The sequence below is a fragment of the Rousettus aegyptiacus genome, unplaced genomic scaffold (genome assembly GCF_014176215.1).
Source record: "Rousettus aegyptiacus isolate mRouAeg1 unplaced genomic scaffold, mRouAeg1.p scaffold_m13_p_2, whole genome shotgun sequence".
In the NCBI taxonomy this organism is placed as follows: domain Eukaryota; kingdom Metazoa; phylum Chordata; class Mammalia; order Chiroptera; family Pteropodidae; genus Rousettus; species Rousettus aegyptiacus.
The window spans coordinates 163,852,098-163,869,553 of NW_023416295.1; the positions used below are offsets into that span (position 1 = coordinate 163,852,098).

General features: G+C 47.0%; 1 protein-coding gene across 2 annotated transcripts in view; it reads left to right on the forward strand.

The window, feature by feature from the left end:
- Positions 1-13,440: 13,440 nt before the first annotated feature.
- Positions 13,441-17,456, forward strand: part of CHST11 (carbohydrate sulfotransferase 11) — a 237,034-nt gene continuing 233,018 nt past the window's right edge. Inside the window, exon 1 of one of the 2 annotated variants that reach the window (XM_016126991.2) lies at positions 13,441-14,095. In XM_016126991.2, coding sequence (XP_015982477.1) covers positions 13,978-14,095 — 118 coding nt within the window. In that variant the 5' untranslated portion in view covers positions 13,441-13,977. The remainder of the gene's footprint in view (positions 14,096-17,456) is intronic. The other variant, XM_016126992.2, reaches the window with a different exon arrangement.

The window sequence follows — 17,456 nt, forward strand, 5'->3', positions numbered from 1 at the left end:
GTTCTTTTCTCTCTTGGCACATCCTGGCTTCCAGGGCTACTCAAGATTCAAAGCTGATGCATAATGATCGTTTTGCTCTGATGAGACCTTTCCTTCCATGGGGAGAGCCTAGTGGCCTTTGCAGGGTATGGCCGGGTACCACAACAACTCAGTGACCGAGGTAAGCTTATCCATTGTACAGATACACAAACTGAGACTAAAAGATAATGCCTCGTAAATGGCAGAGCTTAGGCTTCAACGTCTGTCTTCAGAATTGCTGTCCCATAAACTTCTTCCATGGCATTCGGCACTGGCAATAGATCTTCCCTGACTCTTGCGCTCTGTGGACAGGCATAGTTGTGGTAAAAATCATCTGTTCATCTGTTCCCGTCCAGCATGGTGGGCTGAACAATGGCCCCAGAAAGGTGTCCACATCCCAATCTATGGAACCTGTAAATATGTTACCTTATATGGCAAAAGGAACTTTACAGACGTGACTAAGTTAAAGATTTTCAGATGGGGAGATAATTCTAAGTATCTGGGTGGACCCGAGGTAGTCACTAGGCTCCTCAGAAGGGGGAGGCAGAAGGGTGAGAGCTAGAGAGAGATTGGAAGATGCTGCCTGTGGCTTTGAAGAGCAGGACCACAGGCTAAGGAATGCAGGTGGCCTCCAGCAACAGGTGAGAAAGAAGATTCTTCCTAACACCTCCAGCAGTGACCCAGCCCTGCTGACACCTTGGTTTTAGCTTGCTGAGGCTGATTTTGGACTTTTTAACTCCAGAGCTTTATTTAAGGTGATAAATTTGGGTTGTTTTAAGCCGCTAAGTTTGTGGGAATTTATTACAGAAGCAGTAGAACACTGATATACATCCCTTCTTGGACCAGAATCCATCTTGTCCTCTTAGGGTGGTTGTCCTCTTGGGGAACCATCCCGTCCGTACTCTAGTCCTTGCGATGTGGGTGGGGCTGACCCCACTTCCGGCTCTAGGCTAAAACATGTTATCCAGGCCTGGCCAATGGGAATACTGCATTCTCTGCCCCAGTGCCTGGTGGGGCATGAGCGACTGACAGTTGGGCCCATCAAAACGAAGCACTAGATTCTTGCTGGAGTTTTCCAGAAGGAGGCACGTGATTTCTACAGTGGATGAGGAGCTAAAGAACCTGTAGCAGGTGGCGGCCACCTGAGAATGAAGACAGCAACACAAAGGACAGCAGAGCAGAGGGCTGGAAAGAGACGTGGTCCTTAAGCACAGCCGGACGCCCGGAGTCCAGTTACGCCTAAAGCCAGTCTTGCCCCTTAAAGATCTCAATTATAGGAGCCAATAAAAGTCCCATTTGGCTCATGCCAGCTGGAGTTAAATTTCTGAATCCAAACGTTCCGGGCTTAATATAGTTGCTTGCGTCAGGAGTCACCTGAATGGTATCATTCGATGACTGATTTTGTTGAAGTTCAACACTATTGAGCATGATCTAGTACTACTCAAGAGGAGCCATGTTCTTGTCCAACTGACATTGACCTAACAATTAAAACCAGGGAGAAAATCCGAGTCCTTTCCCTCCCAACCTCCCACCGCCCCCATCGAACGTTACAGCTGAGAGTTACTATTCGAGTTCTTTTATAGAACGGACCCTAATTAACACGTGTGTGCGTCTGTGTATCATTTTTCTTTTTCCTCAGGCTTTCTCTCCAGTGGCTATTTAGACCCCGGGAAGAGGAGTGACTTGCTGTAAGCTGCAAGGTCAGCTGGGATCAGAACTCCCACCTCTAACTCCGAGCACTGCACTCTGCAAAGTGTGCCGCCTGGAGCACCACTACAATCCCTCCCATTTCCTCCGCTCTGAAAACGTGCGCCCCGCTGTGCGCAATTAGTCTTTGCTGCTCTCCCTTGCTGATCAGCATTCTTAATTTCATTTTCCGAGCCCTAGGTTGATCATTATCATAACAAGATTATTTAACATCCTGAGTATTAAAAATTTGACTCAACAGAATGAGGTTTGTGTTCCAAGGTTATTGTTGTTCACCAATACCCATCATTCAATATGTTCTCTTTTGAGAAACATCACTTCGAGGGGCAAGACACTGCCCCACTGGTGGAGGTCATTTTCAGAAGGATCTTCATCTGAGTTCCTAATACTGATGGCATTGATCTGATATATCTACATGAACCAAGCTCAGCTGACAATTCTAGATTCAGGGTCAGAACAGGAAGGGATCTTGAAGGTTACTTAGTCCAATCTTTGCTTTTTTTTTTAATTGTAATTTCTTCCTTAATTTAAAGATGTCTGTGCTAAAGTAAACTTTATTATTTTTTTGGAGCAGTTTAAGGTTCACGGCAAAATCGAGGGCAAAGTACAGAGATTTCCCATATGTCCCTGCTCCCTCCCCCTACATGCCTCTCTCACTATCAATATCCCCCACCAGAATGGTATGTTCATTACAATCGATGAAGCTGCATTGACACATCGTAATCACCCACAGCTGAGTTTACATTAGGGTTTGCTCTTGGCTTTGTATATTCTATGGGTTTGGACAAATGTATAATGACAGGTATCCATTGTTATGGTATCATACAGAGTTTCTTCACGGCCCTAAAAATCCTTTGGGCGCTGCCGATTCACCCCCCTTCCCCAACCCTCGGCCCCTAGCAACCACTGATCTTTTCCTGTCTCCACAGTTTTGCCTTTTTCAGAATGTCACATAGTTGGAATCATAGTGTGTAGCCTTTCAGATTGGTTTCTTTCACTTAGAATCATGCATCAATCCTTTCATTTTCCAGTTGGAAAAGTGAGATTTGGAATGTCAAAATGTATCAGTCATGTTCATGAATATTTTAAAGGTTGTTAGGTAGCTCACGGAAATTCCAAGAGGCCAGAGAAGCAGGTATGTGCCTATTCTACAGGACACGAGACTCTCAGAGGCTTCTCCAGTAAAGACACCACTATGACTATCTGTAGTAGATTGACTGGCGGTCTCCAAAAAGATATGTACACATCCTCTGAATCCAGTGAAACAGCGAATGTGACCTTATGTGCCAAAAAGGTCTTGACAGATGTAATTAAGAATCTTGAAATGCAATCATTCTGGATGACCTGTGTGGGCCCTAATGAGAGAAGCAAGTGTCCTTATAAGACATGGAAAAGGAGAAGACACAGACGCCGAGAAGGCCATGGGAAGATGGAGGCAGAGATTTCAGCGATGCTGCCACAAGCCGAGGAACATCTGGAACCAGCAGAAGGCGGAAGTGGAAAAGAAAGATTCTTCTCTTGATTGTTCCGAAGGAGCGCCGCCCTGTGAACATCTCGATTTTGGACAACAGAACTGTCAGAACTGTGAAAGAATCAATTTCTATCATTTTAAGCCACTAAGTGTGTGGTCCTCTGCCCTGGCAGCCACAGGAAGTGAACACACTACCACTTGGCACAGACTCCAAGGTTCACGTGGATGAACCTGGGACTGCGTCCTGTAAACTCGCGGCTGCTGCCAAGAGCCAGACCCCTCTGCCATCACCCTGCCACACGGCACACACCTCTGGTTGGCAGAACCTAGATCGCGTGCCAAACCCTACCTGCAAGGGATGCTGGGAGAGCACGTTCTGGTTTCTACCTCGAGTGCAAGCTACTCGTAATGAGGAATGCTAAAAGAAGCTGGGTGGCTCTAAATGTGATGAGCATTTTCGACAAAGCGATTTACCCGAAGTTACATATTATTAGTATGCTCAGGCTGCAATAACAAAATGTCACAGTCTGAGTGGCTTTACCAACAGACATTTATTTTTTCACAGTTCTGGAGACTGAAGTCCAAGATTGAGATGCTGGCAAGGTTGATTTCTGGGGAGACTCTCTCCTTGGCTTATAGATGGCCTCCTTCTTGCTGTGTCCTCACATGGCTTTTCCTCTGTGTGTCTGCAGAGAGAGCCAGCTACGCTCTCTCTTCTTCTTAAGAGGATATCAGTCCTATTGGATTAGGGCCCCTCTCTTACGATCTCATTTAACCTTTATCTCCTTAAAGGCCTTACCTCCACATACAGTTGCATTGGAGGTTGAGCTTCAACATATGAATTTTGGGGGAACACAGTTTAGTTCATAACAGTCCCACAGAGGTGTGCTGAGATTCACGCATAGGCATCCTGGCTCCTAATCCACCTCCTAGCTCAACCCCCACCACGTTTGGATGTGCTGGGTAACAACGTAAAAACAAAGGTCCAGGTTAGCCAATTGTCTGGCAGGAAGGGGGCATAGAAAGGGAGGAAATTGGCCAAACTCTTTTCGATATATCGATAGCCCAGCTATAGGTTCTGTTTCTCCATTCATACCTTCTAACCTGTATATTCAGAGTACTTAGGGGCAAGCAACAGAAAGCTATGACTTAGGCAGAAAAGGAATTTATTGAAAGGAGAATGGGTGACTCAGAGAAATTCTAGGAAGGCTGATAAACAGCTAAAAAATCAGCAGGAAGAAGGGAGGCCAACTGTAGTCAAAATCACAGCACACAACACATCCAGAGAGGCCACCATTGCTTTGGACACTGGATTATCCAGCTGCCGCCACTAAATTGAATGCTCTGCTAGCCCTACTTTGCATCAGCAGCTCCGGATACCACATACTGCTGTGGGTGCCTCTAATTGGTGACACTTAGGTTTGTATAATCTCATAACAATTCTGAAAGTATGTGTTATCATTCGCACTTTACAGGCAAAGAAAATGAAACTGAAATGAGATGTTAGGTGACTTGCCGAAGGCAAAGTTAGGTCTGCCTGACTCAGAAGCCCACTCTTCCAGTAACCACGATCATTGCCTGTGCCCCATTGAGGGGATAAATGACATGTGAACTTTCACAGGGTCTGTTCCAGGTGCTTCTACCAACAATGGAGGGCTGTTCCCTTCTCACTTCACCCCTCCCAGCCTCCAGGGATACGTATCCATACTTTAATACCAATATTTGTTAATCTGATAGACTACAGTGGTGTCTTCTTGTTTTGGTTTACTTCTCTTTAACTATTGAGGTTGAACATGTCCCCATAGTCTACTGTCAACATATATTTCCTTTTCATATGTTTGGAAAATCCCATCCACCATTTTTGTTCATATGTCTATTAGGGTCTCGATATCATTAACTTAGTTGTTTATATGAGCTCTTTAGATACAGCAAAGAAGCTTAACCCTTCATCTTTCTTTCTTTTTTTTTTTCCCCCTGATGAATATTTTCACCACATTTTATTTGCCGTTTAACTTTCTTTGTTCGGTTTCCTTTGACACACAGGAGTTTCACATTTTAGGTACAAATATTTAACAAATATTTCTCACGCTGCCCACATAACTCATGGGATTGTTTTTGGGCAAAACATCTCTAACACTGAATACTTAGATAATTCCTCTTTTTCACACCCTGCTTTGCCATAAGACTTTTAGGTCAATAGGTTTACAGCAGAGCCCTTTCATCTCCAGAGAGAGGGTCATAAACAGCTCTCAGAGGCATGGTTTTTTCACTACACTCCAGAGCAAAAAAAAAAAAAAAGACAAAGGCAACATCCTGCCAATCATTTACACAGACTCCTCTTATCCTCCCATCTAAACAACTATTTGTAGAGAGAGAGGAGATGAGGGCAGAGAGAATGTTAAAATTCTGGTTTAAAAGTCACTAGGATTTGACCTGTAGGAAGGAAAGGCTCTGAAAGTGAGCATGTCTGAGTGCAAAGTTGGAAGAACCCAAATGACTGATGGAAGAGCTCCTCTTCAACTCCTCATTGCCCGCCCCCAGCTCCACTGTGCGTAGATGACCTCTGCCCCCGAACTCCTTTAGGCTTGATCTCGATAAGGCGTGATCTTGATGAAAAGTCTAGAGGAGGTGCTGTTAGATGTCTGTACACAGTTAGATATGGTTGATACTCTGAACCAAGGCCGGTAACCTTGGTTCAAATCTCACCTCCCACTGGCACTTAACAGCAGTTCAAATGGGGGCAAGTCCCTTAATCTTTCTGAGGCTCAGTTTTGTCATCTGTGCAAGGGATTCTTGTGCTATCCTTGTATGATTGATGAGGATTAGTGGTGGTGTATGTAACGGGCCTAGCAGAGTCTGGTAAGTAGTAGGTACACAGCAGGAACCCATTCTAATGTATCAGGAAATAAACTGGCAAGTGCTTGTAGGTCGTCTGCTGTGTGCTTTTGCATCAAGTCTGTGGCAACAGGTCCCAACCGTCAACCATCATGAGCTTGTGCTGTGTGGCCGAGGAGATGGGGCACAGTTCACCAAATGACTCTATGACTGTATACGCAGTGTAGAAGTCTTGAATTATAGAGGAGGGGCTTAATTCTTATAAGCAGGAAGCTAATTCTGTAGGCTGAAATAATTAGAAAAAGCTCGAATTTTGTTTTAACGATTTAAGAAATATATTCTCCTTTTATTAGAGTATTTTTCCTCCAAAAATGAAAATAACTATATATTTTTCCTTTTTAAAAATAGTACGTGCTCTTTAAAAAATACTTAGACAATACAGTAAATCAATTTCAAAAACCCTCAATACCCAGAAATACCAATTCTTAATACTTTGTTGTATAAAATGTATTTATATTTATTTATAAAAAACAAGAACATATATACACACTGCGTTGTCACATCTTTAATTGATTTAGTCATTTTCCTTTTCAGTGGATGTAGAGTATTCCATCACATGGCGGTTTTGTAATTTGTTTAACTACCCCTTAATTGTTAGACACTTAGGTGATTTTAGCACTGCTAAGTACATGAATGTTTCAGCTCACTCAACAAAATCTGAGTGATTTTAGTCAAGTTATTGCTGGATCACTTTCTGGAAATGTTAAAAAATCCAGACTCACTTCCACGACCAGCATGTAAGGGTTCCCTCTTCCTCACACCCTTCAGAGTAACGATCTAAAATATCATCCATATTTTATCATCTTTTCCCAGCTGCTATTTAATTACATTTGCCAAATGCAATGAACAATTATATCATTCATTTCATATGTCTTTCTAGACTGCCTTGTATTAACACTGTCGTGTTAGGCGGGTTGCAGACATGGTCCCAGCTGTCCCCTCACATTGCTCAGAGACCACAGAAAATAGAGACGTGAAACGAGTAATCACTGTACACCGTGACGAGGGCTGTTAAAATGTGCATTTCTCTGATTCTCCAGCCAGGTTCTTAGTGGATAAGATAAAACGGGCCCTTTGAGGTTTTTCGGTGATGTAACCTCGTGTTTATCAATGGACTGAGGTGGTGGCTCTTCTTTTTGCCATCGTTAGCTCACGGCAGGACACAGGTGGTAAGACAGGAACTTCTCGAAGATTTTCCAGGGGAAGAACATGAACTCAATTATCCTTTTCTGACTTCATTTTCTACAACAGCCTTGGAACCCTGTCTGTTATTAATGTCATGAGAACCAAACCATACCTATGGGGACTAGATCCTGAAGTGGCTGGTGTACTTCAGTTGTACAACATGGGATAAAATAATAATTCAAAATGGTTCTGGAACAGCTGGATATCTATATAAAAAAGAAAAATGAGCCTCCATGTTTATCTTACATCATACACCAAAATTCACTCAAGATAGATCAAAGACCTAAATGTCAGTTTAGTGTTAAAACGATGATTCACTCAAGATAGATCAAAGACTTAAATGTCAGTTTAGTGTTAAAACGATGATGCTTCTACAAGAAAATCTTTGTGGTATTGGGTTAGGCCAAGATTTCTTTATTAGAACACACACAAAAAAACATGAACCAGTAAAGAAATACTAATAAAATGGACTTCGTCAGTTTTGAAACTTTTACTCACCAAAAGGCACATTTAAGAAAACGAAAAGGCAAGAGAAAATATAGGCAAAACACGTATCTGGAAAAGGGGTTGTATCTGGAATATATGAAGAATTTAATAATATCACAAGTGACAATAAGAAAAGAAATAACAATTTAAAATGGGCAAAAGATTTGAACAGATATTTCACCAAGGAGGATTTATGAATGATTAGGAAACACGTGGATAGGTACATGTAGTTAAATGTAATTAAAACGGCAATGAGATCATTACGTATTTGGTAGAATGGCTAAAATTTTAAACACTGACGAAGTGTTGCATGGTGGGAATGCAAAAGGGAGCATGAAAGCAGTGTTCGTCGACCAATGGATGGAAACACAGAGAGCGGTAGAGTCACACTTTGAAATATTACTCAGCGATAAAAAGTAATTAAATATTAAGATGAATAAATTTCAAAACAATTTTGTTAAGTCAAAGATGTGAGACATAACAGGCTACGTACAGTACGATCCCATTTATATGGAATTCTATAGAAGGCAAAACTAGGGAAAGAAAGATGGTTAGTGGTTGCCGGGGACCGGGGTCTGGGCGGGGGATCGATTGCAGAGGGACATGAGGGAACTTTCTGGATGTTGGAAATGTTCTGTATCTCGACTGTGGTGTTGGAGGTCATACACCTGTATGCAACCGCCAAAACTCAGCATACTATACTTGGAATGAGTATATGTATGGATATCACACTTAAGTAGAGCTGGGAAAAAATATCAGAAGCAAATTTGAACTTTCTTGGCTTTCTTCGTATGTATTTTTACGTCAGTATGATTTCTATTTTGAATTACATATGGGAGTGGTACATCATAAGGTTTGCGATTAGAGATTCTCCTCATCTTAATCTGGCCCTGGCATCAAAGAACTGGAGGTCCTTTTGGTCACGTATTGGTCTCACTGGTCACCTCCAACGCATCTGCTGGCCTTGTCTTCCAAGCTCCCTCAGGTCAGCAGCTCTGTGGTTTGAGTGCCATGCTTGGGACACTGGGACCCTTGGTGATGTGGGGGGCCACTGTGCCAGGTTCCAGCCTCTCCTGGTAACTGCTGACACGCTCTGCCTCCAGGGTACAGGATGGGAGGGCACTCATTCATACCTCCCTTTGGAAGTCTCCCCAGAAGCTCACCTTTCTGTCTCTGGCCTTATCTCTTCAATAGTTTAAAATATTTCTCTAAGAAAGTCTTGATCAAATCACAAAACCTATTTGAAATGGTGGGGGAGTGGAGAATTAAAAAATACCGGAGGACAAACACAAATGAATCTTATCAATAGATTTCTGCTCCATGAATGTTAAAGTATGCTTAAGACATGCTAATGTCATAATTGAGGAGTAGCAAGAGGCTGAGGTCCTGGAAGGGTGAGTCACAGGGGCACGTGGAGGGGCTGGCAGGGGCCAAAAGGCGAAAGAAAAACAGCGAGGGCCCCCAACAGTCATTGAATACTACGTCATTCTCTCTGGTGGCCTGTCATAGAGGCGACTTCATTCTGTTGGTGGGGAGAGTAGGGCTCAGAGAGGTGAAGTGACATGCCTTGGATCACACAGGTCCAACTGTCAGTCTGAGCCCTTAGTGTGACTGACAGTCTGGAAAGGAGAAGAGTAGGGACCTGGGAGCCGCTGCTGCTCAGTGTCTGGTTTCCCCTTCTCTGCCTCAGTTTCCCCCTGTATAAGAAGATAATAACGGCCCCCATCTCGAGGGTTTGGGTCAGCAGAAATGCGTGGCAGCTGGAGCATGGCCTGGCCTGGAGAGAGACGTGTAAATGGTGGTTCCCACTGTGACTGCGCCTGAGTAGGGTTATTTTGGTGGCCAGGGACATCGTTTGATGGCATCTGGAGAGCCCCTAGGTCATCTGAATGGGAGTTTGGGAGTCGATTAGGGGCCATTAGTTAAGAGAGACTTGAGAAAGATGAGCAGCTTTGGGAACGAAGATAGAAGGGTGGTTGAGACCACCCAGGGGAGAGGTGGAGTGGGCATGAGGTAGAGTATGGGTCCGACGGCCCCTCTTTGCTCAGGGAGGAAGGGAGAGAGTCTCCGGGCCTACACTGGGCAGAGGGGCAAAGGCGGAGTCAGAAAGCAAAATAGAATAATAGTGGATATTTCTTTCCTTCTCTCTCTCTTCTCTCTCTTGTTTTCTTTCCACCCTCTCTCCTCTTTCCCTCTCTTTCTTTATCCCTTCTTCCATCCTTTTCTCTCTTCCCTGCCATGTTCTAAAAGACCTGAGAAGAAAAGCCTGCTCTTAGAGCTATGTAATGAGTAACCCACTTGTGTACTTGTGGTTTACCTACCTGTAGAAAATTTGTACCCTAAGATCTCCACATGCTGTAGGCAAATGGTTTTTAATTCAACTCCACAAATATTTACTGTGCTCTGGGTAACTAAGCATACTTTGTGCTGGAGGTACCAGAGAGATGCAAATAGGCAAAGCCAGTCCTCGGGGGAGCCAGTCTGGGGCCCCTAGCTGGTGCTGGCAGAAGACATAACCCTCTTCCCCAAGGATGCTAAGGAGCTCTCTGTCTGCCAGTGCCCTGGGCCCACTTCTCGAGCCCACAAAGTGTGGGAAGGGGCATGGCTGCCAGTCCTGCAAGGTCTCAACAAGACAGTGCATTGAAGGCGTCATTTGCAGGAACAAGGTAGTGCTCAGCCTACAGGTACTGGAGAGCTTGGTGAAAAAATCTGTTCACTGCTGATGGCATGCACAAGCCAGAATTCTGAATTTCTTCCTCTCTTATGAATTTTCCAAGGTCATCAACATAAATAAGACTTTCTCAACTTGGTTTTCAGGGCCACACCAGGCTTTGAAAAAGACAGGCCCCGGTTTTACTTGCGTGATTAATTTGGAGAGTTATGGTTTATGCCTAATGATCAACAAGAGTTCAGCCAGGTCCCACAATAAGCGTGGCACTGATTAGCAGAAGCTCTTGTGATGAAACGGATTTTAGAAAAATGAGAGAAAATAAGACCTGAAAAAGGACTGGGGGTTGCTGCCGGGAAGACTATAGGCACCTTGACTTCCTGGCCTGGGCGTGATGTGGAGCAGTTCGTTGTGAGTAGTTCTGGCCTATAAATGATGAACGGGAATGATGCGTGTTTCTTTGGGGCTGGACTGCTGAATGGTGCCACATGTACAGCCCCTCTGCTGACCCACAGGAGACATGGTGGAGTGAGACCTGAGCCCTGGCTGCTTTAAGCCTCTGATGTTAGGGCTTGTTTATTACTGCAGCACGACGTCGCTTGTCCTGACTGGGGCATTGGGAAAGCAAAAGGCTTTATTTGAGAGTCGGACTTCCATTTCCCTTTCTTCAAAGTTTGAAATATCAAGATCTGTGTCCACAGTCAACGCTATCTTTTATCTGATCAATATTTATCATGTAGCATGCATAAAATATATAAAGAGGTTTTGTTAAGATAGGAATGGAAAAAAAGCAATGACCCTACTTCTGCTTGGGAAGTTTAGAGCATGATGAAGGAGACAAGAAATAGAAACTTTTACCTCTCCCCTGATGTACACAGAACAGCAGACCATTACCACTGACCATAACCACAGACTTTAGAGGTGATCTAATTTAACGTCTCAGCCTGAGAAGACATTACCCCTCCATCTCTGACTTACTTGTACCTGCTGGATGCCAGTTACCATGCTGAGCACTAGAGAGAGACAGAGATGAATATAACTAAGCCTAGCGGGTACAGTGATTCAAGAGGGGTTTGGACTTAGCGTTCAGAGCACAGAAGAGGAAAGAGGCCACTTCAGATGAGAAATCAGGGCAGGCTTCTTGGAAGAGGTGGTAGTTTATATGTCAGAACCTTACCCCTCACTCTATGTTTGTGCTGATTCCTGATTGTGGGAATGCAGAAAAGGATGCTGGGCACCATCCTTCCCCACCACATGGGCCAACTCAACCCTCTATGACCCAATAGAAATTTGACATATGACCTTTCCCTGGGCCCTGTGACTTCCCAGACTGCCTTACGCACGTCCAGACCTTCATATAGGTACAGCGTGGACTCTGACTTGGAAAATGAGAGCCCATTTGTGTGACCTGTGAATGAATCCCTTCCCCTCGCTCTGTAAAACCAGGACATTCTAGGCAAAGTGCAAATGCTCATCTAGCCATGTTCCCTGCCTTGGTTGGGAGGGGTACATGCAACTCTCATCCCCAATTTCCAGGCGGGGAGGAAATCACTGGAGAATGACTTTGTACTGGACCTTGTTCAGCTTGGGTGCCTTGAGTAAGCAACTCATTCACAAGTGAGTACAAATTAATATAGTATAAACTGACTACATAAATATTGTGCTGTAATTGATTGTCTTCTGTAATCAAAAGCAAGGCTGCTGACTTTGTTCCTTTCCCTACATTGCAACTGCTGGAAGAAAACTTTGGGGGAAGGGAACTGAGGCCGTAGAGGTGGGTTTTGCTGTATGTATCCGTTTGCAAGTTGTGTCTCTGATATGTTGAGGAGGATAAGGCTCATTACATTCAGATTCATTAAGTATTCGTCAAATGCCTATTATGTGAGAGACACATTACCATATTTCATTATTAATTTACAGTAGTAACGAATTGATAATGTGGCACAAAAGTTAGTCTTTACGATAATATTTCTCTTGATATACGTTATTGTTAGAATTTAAATAGTGCCTTAACTTTTAAAAACACCGTGTACATTTCTAAGAAAAACAAAAGGGTACGACAGTGGCTAACTGCTTACAAAAACCACAAGGGCAGAACTACATCTTAGATTCTGGGTAGTAAGTAGATAAGCAGACGGTAGTATCTGAGTCCCTTCAGTTAGTACTGAGCCTGTGATCACACCGTTCGCTTGCATCCACTTTATCGATTGTTAAACAACCTAAATGTACGGAATTAGACATTTTAAATCACTTCACACAATACAAGAAAGCAACACTGTCTTTCCATTTACCTTCCAATGCCAGGCGGCTTGGTTTTCCCAGCAGTTGTTGGGTCTGGATGAGAGTGACTTCGAGGGAGCATCCTGTCACGTCCACCCAGCCAAGACTCCCGTGCACTTCGGGGAATCTGGAGAGGGCCCTACCCTTCGGAAAGCCCTTTGCCCTGTCTAGGGGGTAGGTGTCAGCAACTGCATAAATCCCCGCGAAAGCTCGGCTGTCGCCTGACCTCTGTGGGCTGTGCAGTTTCCCTAACCTTGACCTGAAGTCAGCCTCCTCTTTAACCTCCTTTTAAAACGTCGCTCCAGCTGGGCTGTCATTTGAAAGGAAAACGAAACCGTCTAGGTCAGAGCGTCGGGAAAGGGCACTCGCTCCTCGGGGGCAATTTCCCGGCCACCCTCCCTGTCCAGCGATTTGAAATTCTCGCGTGCCGCCGGATCCCCTTCACGACTCCGATGCCCAGCCCGCTCCCCTCCATTTCCCTCTTCGAACGTCCGCACGAGTGGGTGGCAGCACCGAGGCGATTTTATTCGTCTTTTTTTCCTTCACGTTTTGTCATGGAAACGCTGACACAACCTCCAGACGGCGGCCGAGCACGGCCGGGACTGAGGGCTTTTGGGACCCTGCGGGAGCGCGGCGCGCACTCAGCACTCCCCGGGAAACAGCTGGACGCGACCAAGTCTCGGGTAGGGGCGGGGGGAGCGCGACGCTCCGCCCCGGCGCTCGGGTCCCTCCCGCCTCCCGGCTCTCCGCAGGCGCCCTCCCCTCGCCGGGGGCTGCGAGTTGCATTTGGTAAAACCCAGCCCCGGAATATATAGATCATTGGAGCGCAATGAAGTAGCCTTTGGAGAGGAGGGAGGGGACCCGTCCCACAGCCACAGCGACCAGCACAGCGGCGGCGGCGGCGGCGGCGGCGGCACCACCATCACCGCTCGCACCCCTGCCGCCCGGCCCGCGAGGAGGCAGCAGCGGCGGCCGGCGGGAGCGGAGGCGGCGGCGGAGAGGCGAGGAGGAGCAGCAGGAGGAGCCGGAGCGCGCAGCCGGCTGGTCCAGGCATCTCCGCACTTCCAGAGCAACTCCGGCGTCTTCCACACCCCCGCCCGGGGCTGGGGGTTCCGAGAGCGGCCGCGAAGCCAGCCCGATCCTCCTCACGAGCCCTGCCTCGTCCTGCCCTACGCCTCCTGGGCTCCGCTCCGCGCCGCGGGGTCCCGGCTCCTGCGCCCGGGGCGCGCCTCCCGGACACCCCGGTTCTCGCAGGCAGGACAAAGCCATGAAGCCGGCGCTACTGGAAGTGATGAGGATGAACAGAATTTGCCGGATGGTGCTGGCCACTTGCTTGGGATCCTTTATCCTGGTCATCTTCTATTTCCAAAGTATGTTGCACCCAGGTAGGGGGCGCGTTAGCGTGGTTTTGTTGGATATTTTCTTCTCTCTCGCGCTCTCGCTCTCTCGCTCCGCCTGGTTCCTGCCTCTTCCACCCTTACCTCTTCTCCCTCGGCCACCTCGGGGCTCCTCGCTGCCCGGGTCTGCCTGGGTCACCGAGTCGGGATGGGGAGGAGGAGAGAAGATGTGCCCTCTGCTCTGCTTCCTCCTGGCAGCAGGCTGGAGGATGGGACCGGGAGGGGCGGTAGTTTTTTTTTTTTTTTTTTCTCTTTGTGTCTCTTGTCTGTCCGTCTGCGAGGTAACAGGGAGAGGTGGAGGTGGCTGTGGGAAGCTGCTGGGGACTAGGGGCAGAACGAAACTCCCTCCCGGCTCTAGCCTAAGCCCTTGGTGAAAGAGGCGCCGAGAGCCCGCCGCCCTGCTGCGGGTGCGCTGCCCCTTTCTGGTTGAGGGGCTGAGGGCGAAGGGTCCGCGCCCCGGCGAGGTCGGGAGCCCGGGGCTATGCTCCCACGTGTCCCGGGCTCCGCGCCGCGCCGCGCCGAGCAGGTGTGGGGAAAGGTTGGGTGCCCGGCGTTACCCCTCCACCAGGCTGGGGAAAGGGGCCTGGCGCTGGCTGTTTGCCCCGAGGGTCCGGCTCCGCATTGACCTTGCGGCTGGTGCGGTTGGGCCTGCTCCATCCTCTCCCCCACCTCCAGCCCTGACCCTGCGCTGGGAGACTCAGAACTCCTGGGTCACGCCTTGGCCACCGCAGTTTTGGAGGAAACTTCGGCCGGGACCTGCTTTGGGCTGACCGTCAGGTTGCATCCCCCACTTCTGGGTTGCCAGCACCCGGAGTCTCCCGGGCCGTGTGGAAATGAGTCCCCTTCCCCCAGCCCACGGTGGCTTAGACACATTCACATCTGAAGTCCGAACTCCGGGAGAGCCGAGGCTCGTCCCTTCCGAGGGGCGCAAAGGAAAGTTTGGGACCGGGGGAGGGATCGGCGCCCTGGAGCGTCGCAGCCGGCGGTTCGCCGCTCGGCTCTGAAGCCCAACAGGTAGAACCTTCCGAGGAGGCTTCGCGGGTAACTCGGTCTCCCCGCCCTGCCTCGGGCGTCCCCTTGCCCCCAGCAGGCCCCGCCTGGGCCACAGTGGCTCCGAAACCCATTTTTTACGCCTCCGAGTTGCCTTTCTCAGTATAGTCACGGCAATAATTTGCTTTTGTAATTGCTAGGAAGAGGGAGCTGGAAACACGTTTCCTTCCAGGGAAACGAGGTTACTGGTTTCTTTTTTTTTTTTTTTTTTTTTTTTGCCTCCCGCCTTCTTTCAGTGTGTATCCGAACACTTTCAGCGACGCAGGCCCTTTTCATGTAGAGTGCGTTTGGGTCCATGGCAGAGGAATAAAGCTGTTCTTTCCATCAAATAGGCAGGCTGCCGGCCGCGAGATTCCTTGACGGCGGGAGGACAGAATGGCCCCTCTGCCCCACTCGAGGGGCAGTTGTTCAGGCGGCCACGCTGCCAAGGATACGGTCTGACACTACCCCTTGTAACCTCGGGACATCCGAGCCAACCTTGTAAAAGATGGCTTTTGTTTGCAGTCGGGTATTTTTAGTTTCATGTCAGCAAACTACAGCGGTGTTTGTCACCTCACCCAAACCGGTGGTGGTGAAACTTCTAAGAGAATTTAAAAATGGATCTCGCTTGCATACTGGCGGCCGAGCGGTAGTTCCAGCAGCGGGCAGGACCAGACAGACAGTGGCACCCTGGAGACCAAGCTTGACTCCACCCCAGAGGGCCAGGGGATTGGGTGGTGCGCAGATACATTGGTGCTCGAACAGTTTACACAAAGGGCTGAATGCTTTGGTGGAGACTCTAGAGATGTGTTTAGGTCATTTAAAGTTTTGCCTGGACGGAACATGCCAGGTAATTCTCTGCAGGAATTCCTGGAACAGAGATGCACCTCAGCCTCCAGCGAGGGTGCATTTCAACCTCTGTACCTGTTAGTTGTCCAGTGAAATACTGATACTACTGCTACTATCCACGGTGTTCATCCATCTCGTGGTCCCCCCCTCCCCCAACCGCCCAGTGTGAGCATTAGTAAGTAACTTTCTAGCCGGAGATACCAGGAAGAAACTTCCAACTTGTAATTGGCACTTTGCTAAACTTTCCAGCTCCAGTTAGAATATTAAGTTGACTTGAAAGTGGCATTAGCCCTTTTCACTCTAGTCTTTTGGGACCAGAGTCAGAATCTTTTCTAAGGCTGTCATAGTAAGGATCCTCTGTCCTTGACCCTCTTCTCTCAGGCTTTGCTTCCTCTCCTGGTCCCATTGTCTCCCAAGAAAGGGCATTTGTTGATTATGCACATCTATTTGAGTGTGCTCTCCTGATATTTTTTCCCTGTCTATAGCTAATGCTACTTTCAGTACATTCTGTTGAATGTAGAACTGCAAATAGTTTAATTGAAAGGGCATCCTTATTTTGAATTATTTATAATTACACAAAAATTCCATATCAATGGTATATTATAATATGGGACATAAAATATGCTTTGAAATCCATATTAATTATTTTCGTTTCCCCCCCATTTTTAAAAACTGCATTGTCGATGGTGGCTGATGCTAAATCTTGTTCATGTTTCTTCCAATTTCTTTGAGAAGTTAGCCAATCTTTGCTTCTCCATAGGATTTAGGGTAATGATAGCTGATCCTTTAGCCTGGCTCTCCAGTTCACCCTGGGAGAGGCAGAAGGGACCACAGCATGGCACAGATTGTGTTGCTAAAAATTTGGAGCCCTCTGGCAGGAGTTCCAAATACCTAGAACTGAGATAGAAAAGAAATACTGCAAAAGAAATGAATTCCCAGCTTCATTGGTAGCTAGAAAATACCTGGAGTGTGTGAGGTAGGAGAGGAAGAATAAAAGGAGACAGCTGGGGACTAGAGATGGGGGGAGAGGTGTGAGAGGGAGCTGTCTTTTCCTCTGATTCCAATCTGGGGACCGGTGTCTTTTATACTTTCTAACTCATTGTACGCTTGAGTAAATTGATCTTTAATTTGCTTGGACGGTTCAGCAGAAGTGGGCCATGTCAGTCAGTGAGGCAGTTTCTTTAGATCTTTGACACTCTGAGTTAACAGTATTTGTTAAGAATATATTTTAGGTTTTAAGTGCCATTCAAATCCCGTTGTGTTGCACAGTGCCTGGCACATAGTAGGTTCTCAATAAAATATTTGCTGGATGAATGCATGAAGTGTCTAAACTCTAGAAGACTAGCTTCTCTGGTTTTCAGGAAGGTTGCGTCAGGCCTTGCTAAGCATGCCTGCTCAATAAGTCAGGCTCTGTCTGGTGGGGACACTTCCCTGCCTTCCTCATCTCTGAGATCCCCTGAGACATGGTTTG